This window comes from Scyliorhinus torazame, chromosome 6 (assembly GCF_047496885.1).
Source record: "Scyliorhinus torazame isolate Kashiwa2021f chromosome 6, sScyTor2.1, whole genome shotgun sequence".
Classification (NCBI taxonomy): Eukaryota; Metazoa; Chordata; class Chondrichthyes; order Carcharhiniformes; family Scyliorhinidae; genus Scyliorhinus; species Scyliorhinus torazame.
In genome coordinates, this window is record NC_092712.1 from 150,258,974 (window position 1) to 150,276,850 (window position 17,877).

At 45.0% G+C, this 17,877-nt stretch overlaps 1 protein-coding gene across 3 annotated transcripts in view; it reads left to right on the plus strand.

Annotated features, from left to right (window-relative positions):
* Positions 1–17,877, plus strand: part of frrs1l (ferric-chelate reductase 1-like) — a 74,157-nt gene that overhangs the window by 18,911 nt on the left and 37,369 nt on the right. Inside the window, exons 3-5 of one of the 3 annotated variants that reach the window (XM_072508904.1) lie at positions 5,430–5,568; positions 7,524–7,770; positions 10,022–14,405. In XM_072508904.1, coding sequence (XP_072365005.1) covers positions 5,430–5,568; positions 7,524–7,770; positions 10,022–10,062 — 427 coding nt within the window. In that variant the 3' untranslated portion in view covers positions 10,063–14,405. Of the gene's footprint in view, positions 1–5,429; positions 5,569–7,523; positions 7,771–9,040; positions 14,406–17,877 lie in introns of those variants that run through there. The other 2 variants (XM_072508902.1, XM_072508903.1) reach the window with 2 other exon arrangements.

Genomic DNA, 17,877 nt, shown 5'->3' on the forward strand with positions numbered 1-17,877 from the left:
TGCACGGTGACAATGGCTTGCACTGCAGCCCTTGCTTCTCACATGCCCACTCCCACCGTTCCTCCAGAAACTTTGCATTTCGCACCACACCCCTGGCCCCGTCGGTGCCTAGCTCCGGGGGACCTCTAACCATGACACCTGTCCCTGCCTGCAGGGATACCTATGCGAGCAGTATGGTGTTCGGCCCCTGTCCTGCGCCCAACTGTGGGGTCCTCCATGGGTGGGCCGGCTGAGACTTCGCCAGCACGATGGCACCAGGTTGTGTGGGTTGGGCGCAGTGCACCACTGACCGGCACCATGCTTGGCAGCATGCGTGCGGGCAGAGCCCATGGATGCAGCTCAGTCAGGTGGGTGGAAACCTATTGGAACTGTAGCTGCAGTGTGCTGTGGGTCCTTTGTGCGGCCCTCAGGTTGTGCTTGGGGGCAGGATGGATGTGGACAGAAGCACAGCGAGCAGGTGGGGCTTGGTGATAGCCGGTGGTCCTGCAGGTTGGATTAACTGATGGTGTCACTGGTGGGACCTCTGCCCTGCGAGGGGCACTGTTCCAGGGTGGGTGCTGATGGCCCTGGTGCATGCGCCCACCAGGTGGCACACCCCAGTGCACCCATCTGAGGCGTGCACCACGGCTCTCATGAGTGGAGCAATGTCTCTGATGGGTGAACTGAGGTGTGCCAACATCTGGTGGGCCACGTACTGTGCTGGACCACGCCCTTCCCATTGATGGTTTGGCTAGGGTCAATGGGCTCCTAGTGAGGTGTATGGGGGGGGGGGGGTGAGGCACGGTGACGCTCTGCACCTCTACAGGCCACGGTGGGCAGTCAGCGGACTGTGCAACCAGATGGTGGCCTTGTAGGCCGCAGCAAAGGCAGTCTGTGCCAGACCTCCCCAGTCCCGGGGGGATACCCCGACCTTATGGCCCGGCCACTGGCTCCACCCCCCCCCCCCCCCCCCCCCCGCTACTCCTCCCTGCCCACTACCCCAAGCCATGGCAGATGCCCCTCAGCCAGCGACACAACTGTCCATCCACTGTTGTGCTCTTGGGGACATTACTTACCTCCTCTCACCACAGCAGCCACAGCGCCTGTTGTTGCTCTTTTTAGCCTTAGTTTTATTTGCTCTGATTATGTCACCTTTGCTCACGAGTCGCCAGGTATCTTTCTGATACCGCCACGTGGTTCAAGCTCGAGTTATGATTAATAAGTCAGCACATCGCTTAGTAAGATTGAAATCAGGGGCTGTTTAGCACAGGGCTAAATCACTGGCTTTGAAAGCAGACCAAGGCAGGCCAGCAGCACGGTTCAATTCCCGAAACATCCTCCCCGAACAGGCGCCAGAATGTGGCGACTAGGGGCTTTTCACAGTAACTTCATTTGAAGCCTACTTGTGACAATAAGCGATTTTCATTTCATTTCATTTCAATCAACGGTCATTTATTATGTACAGCAATAGATTCTTACACAATAATCCTACTATCGCTATCAAAACCTACCACTACTGGCCAATACTTAACTTTTGGGGATGGCCCACCAGGTCAGGGAAACAAATGGTTTATCGAATTGGATCTGGCCTGCGGGATTCAAAGGCTGATACGGGTCGATGGCTAGGAGTCTCTATCGGGTAGCGATCGCTGGAGTCAAACTTACAGTTTCTGGTCGATGTTCTTGCGAAGGTTGCGAGCAGGAGAAGAAGGGAGAGAGAGAGAGATCTGAACTTGGCCCCTCAATTTATAGGACCCAGGGGCTTCCCGCCTCTCGGGGCGGCCCTTGACCCTGAGTCCCAAGTGATTGGACTTGTTCCCAATCACTGGGTTCGATATGCTCCAATAATGGGGCGATTCCTTGATCGGGGGGTGGTCGTTCACCTGTCTTTGTCTCGGCCACTGCTGGCGCCGAGAGGTCTGACCCGGCATTCAATTGCTAATATGTTGCAATTGTTCCCGGGGATAGCCGATTAAACTGCAGATGTCTGGGTTGATGTGCTGCTAATGGTCGCAGGTATATGCAGGTGAGGGCGTTTACTAGACAACAGGTGAGGGAATTTCCGCGGCTCCCGACACAGGGGATACAGGACAGGGTGCTTTCAGGGGTGTGGGTCGGAGAGGGCAAGGTGTCAGAGATTTATAGAGAGATGAGGGAAGAGGGGGAGGAGTCGGTGGGCGAACTAAAAGGAAAGTGGGATGAAGAATTAGGGGAGGAGATAGAGGAGGGTATGTGGGCTGATGCCCTAAGCAGGGTAAATTCCTCTTCCTCATGCGCCAGGCTTAGCCTGATTCAATTTAAGGTGCTACATAGAGCACACATAACGGGGGCAAGATTGAGCAGGTTCTTTGGAGTGGAGGACAAATGTGGGAGGTGTGGCGGGTGCCCGGCAAACCACACACATATGTTTTGGGCGTGCCCGGCACTGGAAGGGTATTGGAAGGGAGTGACGGGAGTGATTTCACAGGTGGTGAAGGCCCGGGTCAAACCAGGCTGGGGGTTAGCTCTATTTGGAGTTGCGGAAGAGCCGGGAGTGCAGGAGGCGAAAGAGGCCGATGTCGTGGCCTTTGCGTCCCTAGTAGCCCGGCGCAGGATCCTACTCATGTGGAAGGAGGCGAAACCCCCCGGACTGGAGGCCTGGGTAAATGATATGGCAGGGTTCATTAAACTGGAGCAGATAAAGTTTGCCCTGAGAGGATCGGCTCAAGGGTTCACCAGGCGGTGGCAGCCATTTCTCGACTACCTAGGGGAACGTTAGAGGGAAGACAGATGACCAGCAGCAGCAACCCGGGGGAGGGGGGGGGGGGTTAGTTTAGTTTAGGTCAATAGACAATGGGGTTTTGTTACCTGTGTATTGTTAAAAATTTCTGTTTTGTTATTGTTTTGTTTGCTTTGTAAGAGGGAAAAATTGTTGTTTGGAAAAAATTTTCAATAAAATATATATTTTTTAAAAAGCTAATGGTCGCAGGTATCGATCTGGGCCGACTTCCCCAGAGCCGAATACGCTATTCTGTCTGCAGCTGTCCGTTTGTGTCCTGTTGGCTGCTTTTCCCATCAGCCTTTTCGGTTAGCCATTTTATATCGGGTTTTGGCCAAATTAATAGGGAATCAGCCATTTTAGGTGGCTACACTGTTTCTTGATTTTAAATACCACAAGTGAACCTCGCCGTCATCACTTCCGCCTGGCAGGGCTGAGCATCGCAGGGGGCCGGAGACAACTGGGTCGCCCCATTAATGAGGTGTTAATGCATGCTACTGTATATTTTACATGCCCATGCGGTGTGGACTGCATTCATGCCACTATCGAGGCGCCGGAGCATGTCGTTCCATTGGGTGCCGACTTCTGTTTTCGCCTGGTGCCAAATTCTCTGCCGAATCCCGATTCGCCATTCCGGTGTCGGCCGAGGGAGAATCCCACCCTATGTGTCTGGTTACAAAAATGAAGAAACTCCAGGTCCAGGTTTTTGTTGTACCATCTAAGCTGGTAATCCGTTCTTCATACTTGCGCCGCTCTTGGTTTAATGAAAATATTTTTTTTTCATTTAATGCTCTTTTGTTTTTGTTGTCGGCAATTTTTGAGTACATAAATTCCGTCCATTGCAGAAAAACTTTAATTTAATTTATATGATCCTTCTATCACACTTCTCAGTCTTCTATATTCAAAAGAGAAAAGACACAGGGTTCTAAAGAAAAAAGTATTGCATGCAAAGTGAAAACTGTAGTCTTCATACCAGATAGGATTTTGGAGGATCTGTGTAATAGTTACAAAAATGTTACCTTTTGTGGAGTAACAATATTAATACTTCTTGAGGCTCGCAATTAGCTTGTGGGATATTGGATTATATACTAAAATGTTAACTTGCTCCTATTTTCCATAATTACATTTTGCAATGTGTTAATGTTAGATATCTCCACATTAATCTTTGCAATATCAAGAAAAAGCAACTTGTATTCTTAAAACTCTACTGGTCCAGATCTTCCGCGGAGTGGCAATCAACGTCTGATTCGCTGGAACTTTTCCATCCCTCAATGCTGCTGTGCATTTTTTTTTGGTCTTCCGAACTATCCAGAAATGCGGAGTGCAGCATCCATCGAAGAACTCCATCACAGCGCTATAGAGTCAGAAACACTTTTTAAAGCGCTAGTTACGTATGGGAAGCTCGATGTTAGTGAATGGATGAATATTTTTTTTAATTTTAACTAAGGGGCAATTTACTGTGGCCAATCCTGCCTTGCACATATTTGGATTGTGGGGTGAGACCCACGCCTACACGGGGAGAATGTGCAAACTCCACACAGACAGTGACCCGGGGCCGGGATCGATGCTAACCACTGCACCACCGCGTGCCCATGAATGGATGAATGTGAATGAATGGGTGAGTGGATGAATGGGCAATTGGGCAGGATGGGCAAGGTAAGTGAATAAATGGGTTAGGGTGGAAGGTGGGTCTGGGGTAGTTTGGTCTGGTCAGGAGGGGTGGTCAGATTGGGGGCTAGTTGTGTGGTGGGGATAGTTGGGTCAGGGCGGGGGGGTGGTGGTGGTGTTAGTATGAGTGTTTGAGGAGTCAGTTCTATAGTTACCCTGAAGTTAAACTATGTTTTAATCTGTCCAATATTTCCTGGGTAACTATCCAGGTTCGTGCCGCAGAACTCTCTGAAGTCTCTGGCTGGAATCTCCTCATGCCAGCTGGATCTTTCGGCCCCACCGATGGTGAACCTCACCCCCAGTGGTGGGGTATGCAAACAAAGGAAAGCTCCATTGACAGCAGCGGGACCAGAAGGTCTCACCAGTGACCAGTTTGAGGGCAGCATGGTAGCACAGTAGTTAGCACAGTTGCTTCACAGCTCCAGGGTCCCAGGTTCGATTCCCGGCTTGGCTCACTGTGTGTGGGCAGTCTTCACGTTCTCCCTGTGCCTGCGTAGGTTTCCTCCGGGTGCTCCGGTTTCCTCCCACAGTTCAAAGATGAGCAGGTTAGGTGGATTGGCCATGATAAAGTTCCTTTAGTGACAAAAAAGGTTAGGTGGGGTTACTGGGTTACGGGGATAGGGTGGAGATGTGGACTTAGGTAGGGTGCTCTTTCCCAGGGCCGATGCAGACTCGATGGGCCTCCTTCTGCACTGTAAGTTCTATGAATTGACGGGACAGATCCGAAGACTGGAAGATTTGGATCATTAATAAACGTTTGAGCCAACATTACACAGCAGGGTGCTAGTATAATGGTGCCCAGCCTACATGCCAAATAAGATGTTAGCAAGTGATTATGCATCATGCCTTTATGCTGATATACAACTTGAAATGTGGTGCCCTTAGAAGATTTGAATTTAGTAAGTGCTCCAATTTCTATAAAATGCCAAAGCTGGATTGTTCACATGCCTGATAGGACAAAGTTATGTATTGTTGCAACGGCATTCATACTTTTTTAACCCTCTGTCCCTATTTTCTGTTGTAGGTATGGGAAACCTGGCTGTGATGCAGAGACGTGCGATTACTTCCTCAGTTACCGCAGGATAGGTGCTGATGTGGAATTTGAGTTGAGTGCTGATACTGATGGTTGGGTTGCGGTTGGATTCTCATCTGACAAACTAATGGTAAACCACTGTTCCTGAATAGAACAATTCAATTATTCCCATACTGCATTTATTTAATAGAAATATGAATGTAGAAACAAAAGGAGTGCATCATGTAATTATGTAATTTCTCATTAATTATTAACGGAGTATCTTTCATTTTACAATTCAGCTTCAGCCAAAAAGCAAAATGCATTTGTATGAATTTTGTCAGAATTAAGAGATGATGAACATGAGTTAACATGACTTAATTTATGTATAGTTTTGTCTCTGCAAAAGGTAAACCCATTGGCTGATGTGATGATTGTAAGAAATTATTAGATTTTATATTTGTTGCAGTAATGTTATTTTAAAAACTGGTTTTGATTGCTTAAAGATGCATAAAGCCAGTATGTCTGCTAAAGCCGTGACTAAGGGGTCGTAAAACTAAAGTGTTCCTTAATTTTGCAGGAGGAGTGTACTGCTGATAGATTTGAGAAACATTTACTTGTTTACATATAGGGGGCTAATGGAATATTGTTTTGGTTTGAAGGTCCCTGGAGTATAGACAATTTATGAGAGATATTGGACGGGATTCTCTGTCCTAGGACGTCCAGATCGAGTTCCCCGATGGGACGTAGAATCGGGCTTCAGGGCAAAGTTTGGATCAGTGGCAGATACCAACCCAAACGCAATGCTCTGACCCCCTGCTGGTGGCGGTAACGAGGTCCACACCGCAAGCCAGTGGGAGCATGGAAATAAATATGCATCTATTTAGCCCTGTGCTCCAGCCTCCCAGGATTCTCCGATCCCTGAGGCTGAGGCAGGGATCACTTGGATTTTTACCAGTGAGACCCTTGCATGGTGGACCTCAATGTCCACCATGCCACGGCCATACTAGTAGAGACCTTCGGAACCCATCTGAGGGCCACCTCCCCCCAACAATGCACTGCCTACCCATGCCTCCTCTACCAGACCCCTCCTCACGCCATATTCCACAGTGACCCCTGTAAGAGGGGGACTCAACACAGAGACCCTCCTGCCTAAAGGTACCTCCCCCCGCCCCCCCCCCCCCCCCAAGACACTCCCTGCCTCCCCAGAAAAGGGTAAGCTAGAGGGCAGTCCAGACACAGGCAGTGGGAAGCATTATAGTTGTAATACTTGCCTTGCAGCTCCATGTGTCCATTTCTGGAAGGAGAGCAGCTGTGCCTGGCCATGTTCCCACAGATCCATTAGCTGCAAGCCATTTATAGCTTTCCAGTAGTGGTCTGTGATTGACAGCTTCTACAAACCTTCTGCAGCTTTGATCCATTAATTTCCCTTCATGGTTCAGTGGCGTAAGTGGTAAAACCCCAATGTTTGTAAATATTGACCACATCAAAGAGAGGTAAGTGAAATCACACACTTGAGTGATTGGAATGCACTTTACATCTCTTTGATGTGGTCAATGTTTTCTTTACAGTGCTAGCATCCCTGTGTTTTTCCCTCAATAGATTGTGTTGTTGATACGAAGCACTGTTCTGAATTATTTCAAAGAGCATTTGCTTGTTACACTGAACTCTTCTGAACTTTTGTTTTACTTTTGCAAACAAAAAAAAATTCCTGTGAATTTTCTGCCCACCTAAGAGTCCTAATTATGCCAGGATTCTAGTGCTCACCTAATGTGAGCCGATACATTGAATGCCATCAGACTCTCCTCCATACAGGGTTTCACTGCCAAACTTGGCCCTGCCTTAAATTGACATCTCCACAAGCATTCCCAGCAACAGGCAGGGAATATATGTTTTGAGTGGAAACCAACAGTAATATATGTTCTCACTCACAACTATTATTTTGATTACTACAGTGCCTTGAATGTGCTATTTTTAAAAAACTTGTGAACTTTATTATCAATTACAATGTAATACGTTCTTTTGTTCCCCGACAAGTTCATTTAATAGTTCAGAGTGAGACGAAGTTACCTGCATAAGTTTTAATTGATGCGCTTTTATATGTAGGGAGGTGATGATGTTATGGCCTGTGTGCACGACGACAATGGCAGGGTTCGAATTCAGCACTTTTACAATGTTGGACAGTGGGCCAAAGAGATCAAAAGAAATCCAGCCAGGGATGAAGAAGGTATATTTGAGAACAACCGAGTGACTTGTCGATTTAAACGACCAGTGTATGTCCCTAGAGATGAAACCATTATTGATCTTCACTTGAGCTGGTATTACTTATTTGCATGGGGTCCTGCCATACAAGGTACGTCCATTTTTCATCTGTTATAGCAGTGATTGGATAAGTCACAATTGCATAATATTTATCAAAACATCTTACCTGACATAGCTAATTGATTAGTGTGACAGATGAATTGTAATAGAGTACATCAGTCATTCAGTTCTTTTAAGAAATTTATAAATTATAAGCTATTAAAATATAATAGGTCCAACCAGAGGAAGATCTTGCGGTGCATTGGTAGCATCCCTACCTCTAGATCAGAAGCTCTGGGTTCAAGTCCCACTTCAGGACTTGATGGCCACGGAAGGTGCGTTGATAATATTGCCAAACAGGTTGATTAACAACATGTAAATCCTTCCTATACAGCTGATGGTAGGTGGTAAGAGCAGGAGTGTTTCATGGTCAGCCATACTGCAGAGGCCAATGGCAAACCATTGCAGTACTTTGCCAAACATAATCACAGACTAATCAATGGAAATCCATGGTTGCCAACACCCTGTTAGGGCATGGTACCTAAAAGAGGAGTATAGATTAGGACATGACTAATTTTGAGTGTTTTATTGTCAATTTAAAACATGTTGTAATATAAGGGTAATTTTTATGGTAGTTAGATTTTACTATTAACATTTTTGTATGATGTGAGCAACAATCATATCATTACATGTTGCTCTAGGGATCTTACCTAGCTGCAATTCTGTGGTTCTGTGGTCTGCAAAACTCTGCTCCAATGCTTCTATTCTCCTTGCATCTTTCAATAATACCCTGGCCATTCTTGTATTATGTGCTGACAAAAAAATAGCTTTATCACACAGTCAGATTACCAAATAGGTATTAACTCAGTCACTGCTGTTATTGTGATGCTGCATCAGCATTAACTGCTGCTACAGTATTGTTTGAGAATGTAACATAAGACATAGGTGCAGGCTTGGGCCATACAGTGCCTCGAGCTTGCTCTGCCATTTAATAAGATTAAGGTTGAGCAACCTTTACTCCACTTTCTCCCCTATCCCTTGAAAGGAAAGGAATTTCATTGTGAACACCAGAAACCCTTAGCAATGGTAATACAAAATTGCAAAAGGCCAAACCTTTAGATGTAAAACAGGAAGACTGGTTTATTCATTTCAGTTGTGACTTGTCAGTGTTTTGATGAAGAATCATACCCAAAATCTTCTGAAAGTAATTTGATGATATCCTTGAAGGTATATAAATGCATTTGAAATATTAATATACGATTTTATCTGATTAATATTTTTGCTATTTTTTACTACTTTTTATGCTTATGTTGACCTGAAAGGTTCAATCACTCGACATGATATTGACTCTCCACCAGTATCTGAAGATGTTGTCAGCATCTACAAGTATGAAGATGTGTTCATGCCTTCTGCAGCTTATCAAACCTTCTCCTCCCCCTTCTGTCTGCTTTTAATCGTTGCTCTGACGTTCTATATACTAATGGGGACTCCATAACTAAGTCAATGTCTGAAGATGTGTCAGCATCTACAAGTATGAAGATCTGTTCATGCCTTCTGCAGCTTATCAAACCTTCTTCTCCCTCTTATATCTGCTTTTAATTGTTGCTCTGACTTTTTATATACTAATGGGGGATTCCATAACTAAGTAAATGCAGGAAAACATTGACTTAAAAACATATTTGACTATGGAGAATCTCAGCAGGAATAAAATGAACATATGTATATGTTTTGTTTGGAATGGATTATACAATGAAGCCCCAACTGAATACCGTATATACAATATGACAATATTTGCTGGGTACTAATCAGTAACTGGTCAAATAATAAATACCCATGAAAAGAAAGAATTTGAGCTCCAAGTCTCAGTAAAGCAAATCTGTGGAACACTAGTGGATTGGCAGCAATGGATAATGTGTTTGCCTGTTCCAGGATCAGCACCCACTTTTGTTTTTCAAACATAAGGGCTGGTTTAGCTCAGTGGGCTAGACAGCTGGTTTGTAATGCAGAACAAGGCCAGCAGCGTAGGTTCAATTCCCGTACCGGCTAAGAATTCTGAATTCTCCCTCCGAGTACCCGAACAGGCGCTATTGAATGTGGCAACTAGTGGCTTTTCACAGTAACTTCATTGCAGTGTTAATGTAAGTCTACTTATGACAGTAAAAAGAATATTATTAAGTCAGCATGCTTTGAGTGTGCCAAGAAGCCTGTATCAGATGGATTAATAACATTACTCTGAACATAGTTAACAGGCTCCTTAGATTGGTTATTGTATCTGTATTTTGTAAGTTATTTTTGTTTTAAAGGGTTTGATGAAGACTCATTGTACCAGATGTTGCCATTTTAAACACCGAGTTTTGCCAAATCAAAAGTGAGAAGAGTGAACAAAATAAGCTTTTAAAAAAAAATTCTGTGTAAATAACTAATCTGGAAGCTGTTTATATCTTCTTTATTTGTAGAGGATTCAAATTGTAGAGAAGTATAAATTTATGTCAAAACGTTGTATAAAGGGTAAAATAGCAAATAGCTTATGTATGTAATATAATTCAAAAGCTAACAAAACAGTTGTATTATAGGAGGAATATTAATGGTCAAATAGTCATCCAGAACTTAGGTATCTCAATTAAATATTTCCTTAAAGGCTCCCGCTTAACTAAAAGAACATGTGACTGCCCCTTGTTAGTACCGTCCAGCAGCATTTGTGAAACCCAGAAAGAGAGGGAGACAAAACTTGTTGACATTATTGATATTTGCACATCTTCATTATTGGCTATACTCATTGTAAATTAAGGCTGTGTAGTGTTCCGGTGATATAAATAATAGATTATTCAGAACTATCTCATCCACACCAATCCCCCAAACGCACAATTTCAGGTTATAAGCAAATATGGCATAAGGCAGGAATAGTCTGAAGAGCTATATTGGGAGACATCTTGAGAGGGGATGGTGGGGGAATTAAATCCCTAACAAATGGTGGGATAGCTGAATGATAAATCGTTGATGGGAAGATTAATTAAGAGAAGTGAGAGAGAGGGACCTAATTCACAGTGATTAGGAGAGTGGTTTCAAAGTCAGATGATCGAAAGGAGAATCATTAGAAAATAAGTAAGGATGAGAAAGAATAATACAGCCTTTATTGGAGCTATCTTTATATTTCTACATTGCTATAATTTTATAAAGGTTTCTCCCCGTGTCTGTGTGGGTCTCATCCCCACAACTCAAAAAGATGTGCAGGGTAGGTGGATTGGCCACACTAAGTTGCCCCTTAATTGGGGAAAAAAGAATTGTGTACTCTAAATTTACTTATTTTTAAATGATAACGGTTATGTCTTTAATGAATTTTATAACTTTTCTGCCTACAAAGAATGGAAAACTAAGGATGAAAAAAATTATTTGGCACATTGGCTGCGTTACCTAATCACATCTGTGAAACACACTCCCAACATTGTTATCTCCTTGATGCCTTGTTACCAAAGCTCTCCTCCCTATTGATTAGAAATTGATCAATTTCAAATATTTTTTGAATGTCAGCTGGGCACGTAATGGTAGAAGGTGTTTCGCCTCAGCCATTCCACTGTGGTATTGTTTCCCAGTCACTAACAGTTTGAAATAAAAATGTAATTACTTACATAAGAGATTACTAATTACTCCACGGTGAGAGACTATAATCTCATAACCCCTTAGTTTTCTTATGAAAATCAGCCTAATTTTTTAATTAATCGATGTAGTTTTAAAATAATTAAGAGAAATTTCATTACCCATTGATAGACTTCCAGCTCAGCTATCTTTGATTTATTTTCCTGTTTCCATGGATGCTGAGTGCCAAGCATAATGTGCCAGCACCTAATCCAATGCTCACAATTTCCGCTGCTGGTCAAACTTTTATTTCAATCTGTAACTCTACAATTTATTGTTGATCAAAGGACTGTGTGATTGCCAGCCATTTTAATAATTGAATATTTCAGTAATAACACAACCAATGTGTATTATTTCTTGATTAAATCTGTGTTTTATTGTCTTAACAAAACTAAGTTGAAGTAAGAGAGGTTGTTCAGTTAAAATAACTCAGAGAATCCTGTGGTCCTTGCCATTATATCTTCCACATTGATTCACCTCTTTAAATTATATTTTCTGTTCATTGTATATGTCATTTAACAGTTAATAAATACATCAGCTCATTTCACCATTTACTTTATTGCAACAATAATGTTGCCATGGTTCTGATTAAACACTGCCAGCTTACATGTAGCTTCCTTGACTTCACTGGGAAGCAGATATGATAAAGTTAACATTCAGCATGAGTATCTTGACTGACCTGATTAGTTGCCTCCGAGTAGACCTTCAAGAGCAATAAACCGCAAAAGGTTACAATACCTCTGAACTTTCATGCAACTGGTACCTTCCAGGCATCCAGTGGAGATGGAGCAAGAGTTACTTGCTACACTGTCAACTGTTGCTTTTGTGAGGTTTTCTATGCACGCAGCTATATAATATTCAACAGACAGCAACAGTTTTGTCATTTTGGGCTGTTTCTCAATTAACTGCCTCCGCGTATCAATTCTTTTATTTTAAGGCAATCCACTTGTCTACACTTTAAGCTAAAGGGGCAATTTAAGACTAGGCCATTTCAGGCATGGTGTATGTATTGCAAGGCCTCCCTGTACTAAACAGTGAAAATACAAAAATGCATATGCAAGAACAGAGGTTCTGAGGGGCAGAGAGAGTTTTGAAGCAGTGTTCCTGAAACTTAATTTGCAGTACTCTGTAGGGGGGATGATCATCATATTCCACACTGAAGTTTTGCAACATTACCATCTTGTGCTGCATGTTGTACAGGATTAGAATCTACACATATAGTTAAGCAGTGAAAAGCTGAGATTGCCAAACAGGCAGCGGTATGAGACCATCTCCTTCAGCCAGAGCAAAGCAGGAGAAGGTTTTATGTTGGTTAGTCTCCTAATATTAGTACTAGGACAGAATTATTTCAGAGTTGACATATATCATAATGCTTTTCAGACTTTTAATTCATGAGTGGATATTAATTTGGAAAGAAATTTAACAATTTTGAGTTCAATAAATTGTCAGACATGATGGAGTGAAAATTATCTTTTTACAGTTTGTGCTTATGTTGTCAAACTGCATGTGCTTCTCTGTTGAAGTTAATTGTTTCCTCGTGTGTACCACCTGCTATCTATTACTTCTACATATAAATGTCGTCTATGTACTTCATCTACAATCAGTTTTCAGTTGCTGGTCACAGGCTGATTCTAGTTTCAAATGGCCCAGGGATATCCAATTTGCTTTTCTAACTAAGTAGATGATCAGGACATTTTTCAAAATGGGAAAATGTAGGGCTGGCACCTACCTTGCACCACTTATCTTAGAGAACTATGTGTGGAATACTGCAACTCTCAACTGAGTGGAAAGTTGAGATGTGGTTATCAGCCATCTCACTTCTGAGCAACCAGAAACACCCCAAAATATGTCAACACCACTACTCCAAATAAGGCATGTGAGCCAGCATCTGGACTCTCTTCCAATGCCTGATGGTATCTCTCACACCTCTTTTCACCAACCACAAAAAGTAACCAACACTGTTAGCTCCAGCACAGATGAATGCTTAAATTCTAATGCTATTACATTTGATTAAAACTTGTCTGATTTTGAAGGCTGCTGTGTTTCCCTGTCTAAAGTTGCAGAGACAAATAGGAGAGAGAGGGGGAAGGTGAAAACTTAAAAGAGGGGAAAGGAAGAAGGAAAGAGAGACAAATTAAAGGAGGTGGAAATGGTATGAAACAATAACTCTGAGAAGCATATAATGGGAGGTTGGACATAGTGATTCTGCTTCCACAGCTGAAAGAGAGTCAGTCATACATGGCCCACTTGCTTGTTGTGACACATTGATCTGACCTACTATGTCAAAAGGTTGGAGATAACTGTTCAACATCCTAAAAGAATTAGCTGTCTGGTGGGCAGGTTGACTTTCAATCTGATGTACCTTCATCACTGCCAGAATATCCTTTCGTGCGGATTGCAGATGAGCTTCTGTGCTCTCTGAGATGTACTAGAAATTAGTTTTTCAAGCGCTGCACCAGCAAGATAGCCAATGTCACTCAGTTGCTTTCCTATTAAATATTACCATTTAGTTGATGCTGCTTCTCATTCTTTCTTCCAAAGTGCACTGCCATGTGATTGAAGAAAGTTGGCTAGGTCCACCTTTCTATTGGCACAGCTAGGAATGGCTGAAGAGGGTTAATGTCTGCAATTAACATTAAACAGGAAATGTGGTCAGTGGTAAATTCATTGATGCAGCCCTGCTCAAAACTGCTACATCTCCCTGTAGTGAACTATATGTGACAGAGTTATACTGGTCTATACATGTTTTCCAATGAATGTAATAACTGAAGCTTTAGGGTTATGGCAATGAATGTTATTTAAAAACAAAAATATGTAGTTTTGAAAATCTAGAGGAGACCAACAATTCTTTTGTTATATTTCTATGTAAAATTATGCTGTTACTGCATGTGACTGAAAATTGATTCTTGTGAAATTGTTTAACTAACCTTAAGTGGTAGACTTTAACATTGCATAGCTATTGGTAGGCACTGTTGATATACACATCTGGAGAATTTTAAAACATAATATTATGGATAATGCTTGATACTAGCTAATAAAATAAAATAAAATTGAGCTGTGTGTTTGATTTGCTTATGAAAAGTCCAAAAATTGCATTCCATAATTTAAAGATTGAAGATTTAGGTGTGCATAAGCAGCCCATGTCCAAATGCAGCAAGACCTGGACAATATCCAGGCTCGGCTGACAAATGGCAAGTTACATTCGTGCCACACAAGTGCCAAGCAATGACCATCTCCCACAAGAAAGGATCTAACCATCGCCGTTGACATTCAATGGCATTACCATCACCGAATCCCCCTGTAGCGCACAAAGACTCCATGAGACGAATAGAGTGAAGTCGATGAGGCTTTATTAAGCGTGTCTGTTCCCCCGCAGCTCGATAGTAAACTGGCCTGCGGGGGAAGACTCCGGCTTCTTATACTCCGCCTACAGGGCGGAGCTTGAGGTCAACGGATAACCAGGACCCGGGATCTGTCAGCCAATGACATTAGGGCTTCCAGTCCCACATGACCCCCAATACATACTACCACATTCACCCCTTGTCAAAAATGAACCCGGCGGGGTGATGCTTCGTATGGTGGTAAGGGTTTACAGGGCTGGTCCTGGGAGGACAAAACATTCACATGGCAATACAGTATTGGACAATTTCGTCCTGTTGCAACTATTTACAGAGGGTATAGGAAGAAAAGCAAAATGTTCTTGTGAACAGTCCATATTTGTTTTACATCGACGCCACGAGTCGGTCGGGCGGTCTGGTCGTCCGTGTCGATCGCCTTGGCCCCGGCGGTGGTGGTGGTGCTTGTACCAGTGTTGTCGCCTCCAGGAGCCGTACGGTTTCAGCTCGGGCTTGATTCTTGGTCGGTGCTGAGGGGAGGGAAACCGATTATCCTGGGAAGGGGGCGGTTGCGGGGTACGGCGGTGGCAGGAAGGGGGGGGGGGGTTGGGTTGATGGTGTCGGGGGGGGTGCGTGTTGCCGGCGGGCGCCAGATCCCGCAGGGAGACCGTGTCCTGTCGGCCGTCGGGGTACTCCACGTAGGCGTACTGGGGGTTCGCGTGGAGGAGGTGAACCCTTTCGACCAACGGGTCGCCTTATGTGCCCGCACATGCTTTCGGAGCAGGTTGGGTTCTGGGGCCGCCAGCCAGGTCGGCAGCGACGTTCTAGAGGAGGACCTCCTAGGGAAGACAAGGAGATGCTCATGAGGCGTTTGATTAGTGCTCGTACATAATAACGACCGGATGGAATGGAGAGCGTCCGGGAGGACCTCCTGCCACCGTGAAACTGGGAGGTCCCTGGACCGTAGGGCCAGTAGGACGGCTTTCCAGACCGTGCCGTTCTCCCTTTCTACTTGCCCGTTCCCCCGGGGGTTGTAGCTGGTCGTCCTGCTTGAGGCTATGCCCTTGCTGAGCAGGAACTGGCGCAGCTCGTCACTCATGAAAGAGGACCCCCTGTCGCTGTGGACGTATGCGGGGTAACCGAACAGTGTGAAGATGCTGTTCAGGGCTTTAATGACTGTGGCCGCGGTCATGTCAAAACAGGGAATGGCAAAAGGGAAGCGGGAGTCTTCGTCCACTACATTAAGAAAATATGCGTTGCGGTCGGTGGAGGGGAGGGGCCCTTTGAAATCGAGACTGAGGCGTTCAAAGGGGCGGGAAGCCTTAATCAGGTGCGCTCCATCTGGCCTGAAAAAATGCGGCTTGCATTCCGCGCAGATGTGGCAGTCCCTTGTGACTGTACGGACCTCCTCTAAAGAGTATGGGAGATTGCGGGACTTGATGAAGTGGTAAAACCGAGTGACCCCTGGGTGACAGGTCCTCGTGGAGGGTTTGGAGGCGGTTAATTTGTGCGTTGGCACGTGTGCCGCGGGATAGGGCATCGGACGGCTCGTTCAGCTTTCCGGGACGATACAAAATCTCATAGTTGAAGGTGGAGAGCTCGATCCTCCACCTTAAGATTTTGTCGTTTTTGATTTTGCCCCGCTGTGCACTATCGAACATGAAGGCTACCGACCGTTGGTCCATGAGGAGAGTGAATCTCCTGCCGGCCAGGTAATGCCTCCAATGTCGCACAGCTTCCACTATGGCTTGGGCTTCCTTTTCTACTGAAGAGTGGCGGATTTCTGAGGCGTGGAGGGTCTGTGAGAAAAAGGCCACGGGTCTGCCCGCTTGGTTAAGGGTGGCCGCTAGAGCTACGTCGGATGCGTCGCTCTCGACCTGGAAGGGGAGGGACTCGTCGATGGCGCGCATCGTGGCCTTTGTGATATCCGCTTTGATGCGGCTGAAGGCCTGGCAAGCCTCTGTCGACAGAGGGAAGGTCGTGGTCTGTATTAGGGGGCGGGCCTTGTCTGCGTAGTGGGGGACCCACTGGGCGTAGTACGAAAAGAACCCCAAGCAGCGTTTCAGGGCTTTTGGGCAGTGCGGGAGGGGAAATTCCATGAGTGCGCGCATACGTTCGGGGTCGGTGCCTATTATCCCATTGCGCACTACGTAGCCCAGAATGGCTAGCCGATCGGTGCTAAAAACGCACTTGTCCTCGTTGTACGTGAGGTTCAAGGCTTTGGCGGTCTGGAGGAATTTTTGGAGGTTGGCGTCGTGGTCCTGCTGATCGTGGCCGCAGATGGTTACATTGTCGAGATACGGGAACGTGGCCCGCAACCCATGTTGATCAACCATGCGGTCCATCTCCCGTAGGAAGACCGAGACCCCGTTTGCTTGAAGGCTGCTGCCGCGTTCACTGCGTGGGGGCTGATCCTCAGGCATTCCGGAATGATCCTGAGCTCCATAGTCCTTTTGTTTTTTAGGCACGCTTAATAAATTGTAGCGCACAAAGACTCCGTGAGACGAATAGAGTGAAGTCGATGAGGCTTTATTAAGCGTGTCTGTTCCCCCGCAGCTCGATAGTAAACTGGCCTGCGGGGGAAGACTCCGGCTTCTTATACTCCGCCTTCAGGGCGGAGCTTGAGGTCAACGGCCAACCAGGACCCGGGATCTGTCAGCCAATGACATTAGGGCTTCCAGTCCCACATGACCCCCAATACATACTACCACACCCCCATAATCAGCATCCTGGGGTTACCATTGATCAGAAACCTAACTGGAATAGCCATATTAATCCTGCAGCTGCCAGAGCAGTCAAAGGCTAGGAATCTTACAGCAAGTAACTCCCCTCCTGACCCCCAAAGCCTGTCCCAATATCTACAAGGCATAAGTCAGGAGTGTAATGGAATATACTCCACTTGCCTGGATGAGTGTAGTTCCAACAACACTCAAGAAGCTCAACACCATCCAGGACAAAGCAGCCCGCTTGATTGATCCCCCTTCCACAAACATTCAAACCCTCCATCACTGACAAACAGTGGCAGCCATGTGTACCATCTGCAAGATGCACTGCAGGAACTCACCAAGGTAGCACCTTCCAAACCCATGACTATTATAAGTTTTAGTTACCATTGTATAAAGAGTCAAAATTCCTCTTCATTTTCATCAAACACCATTTATTTCACTTCCACAGCCTCTGCACAAAACTCA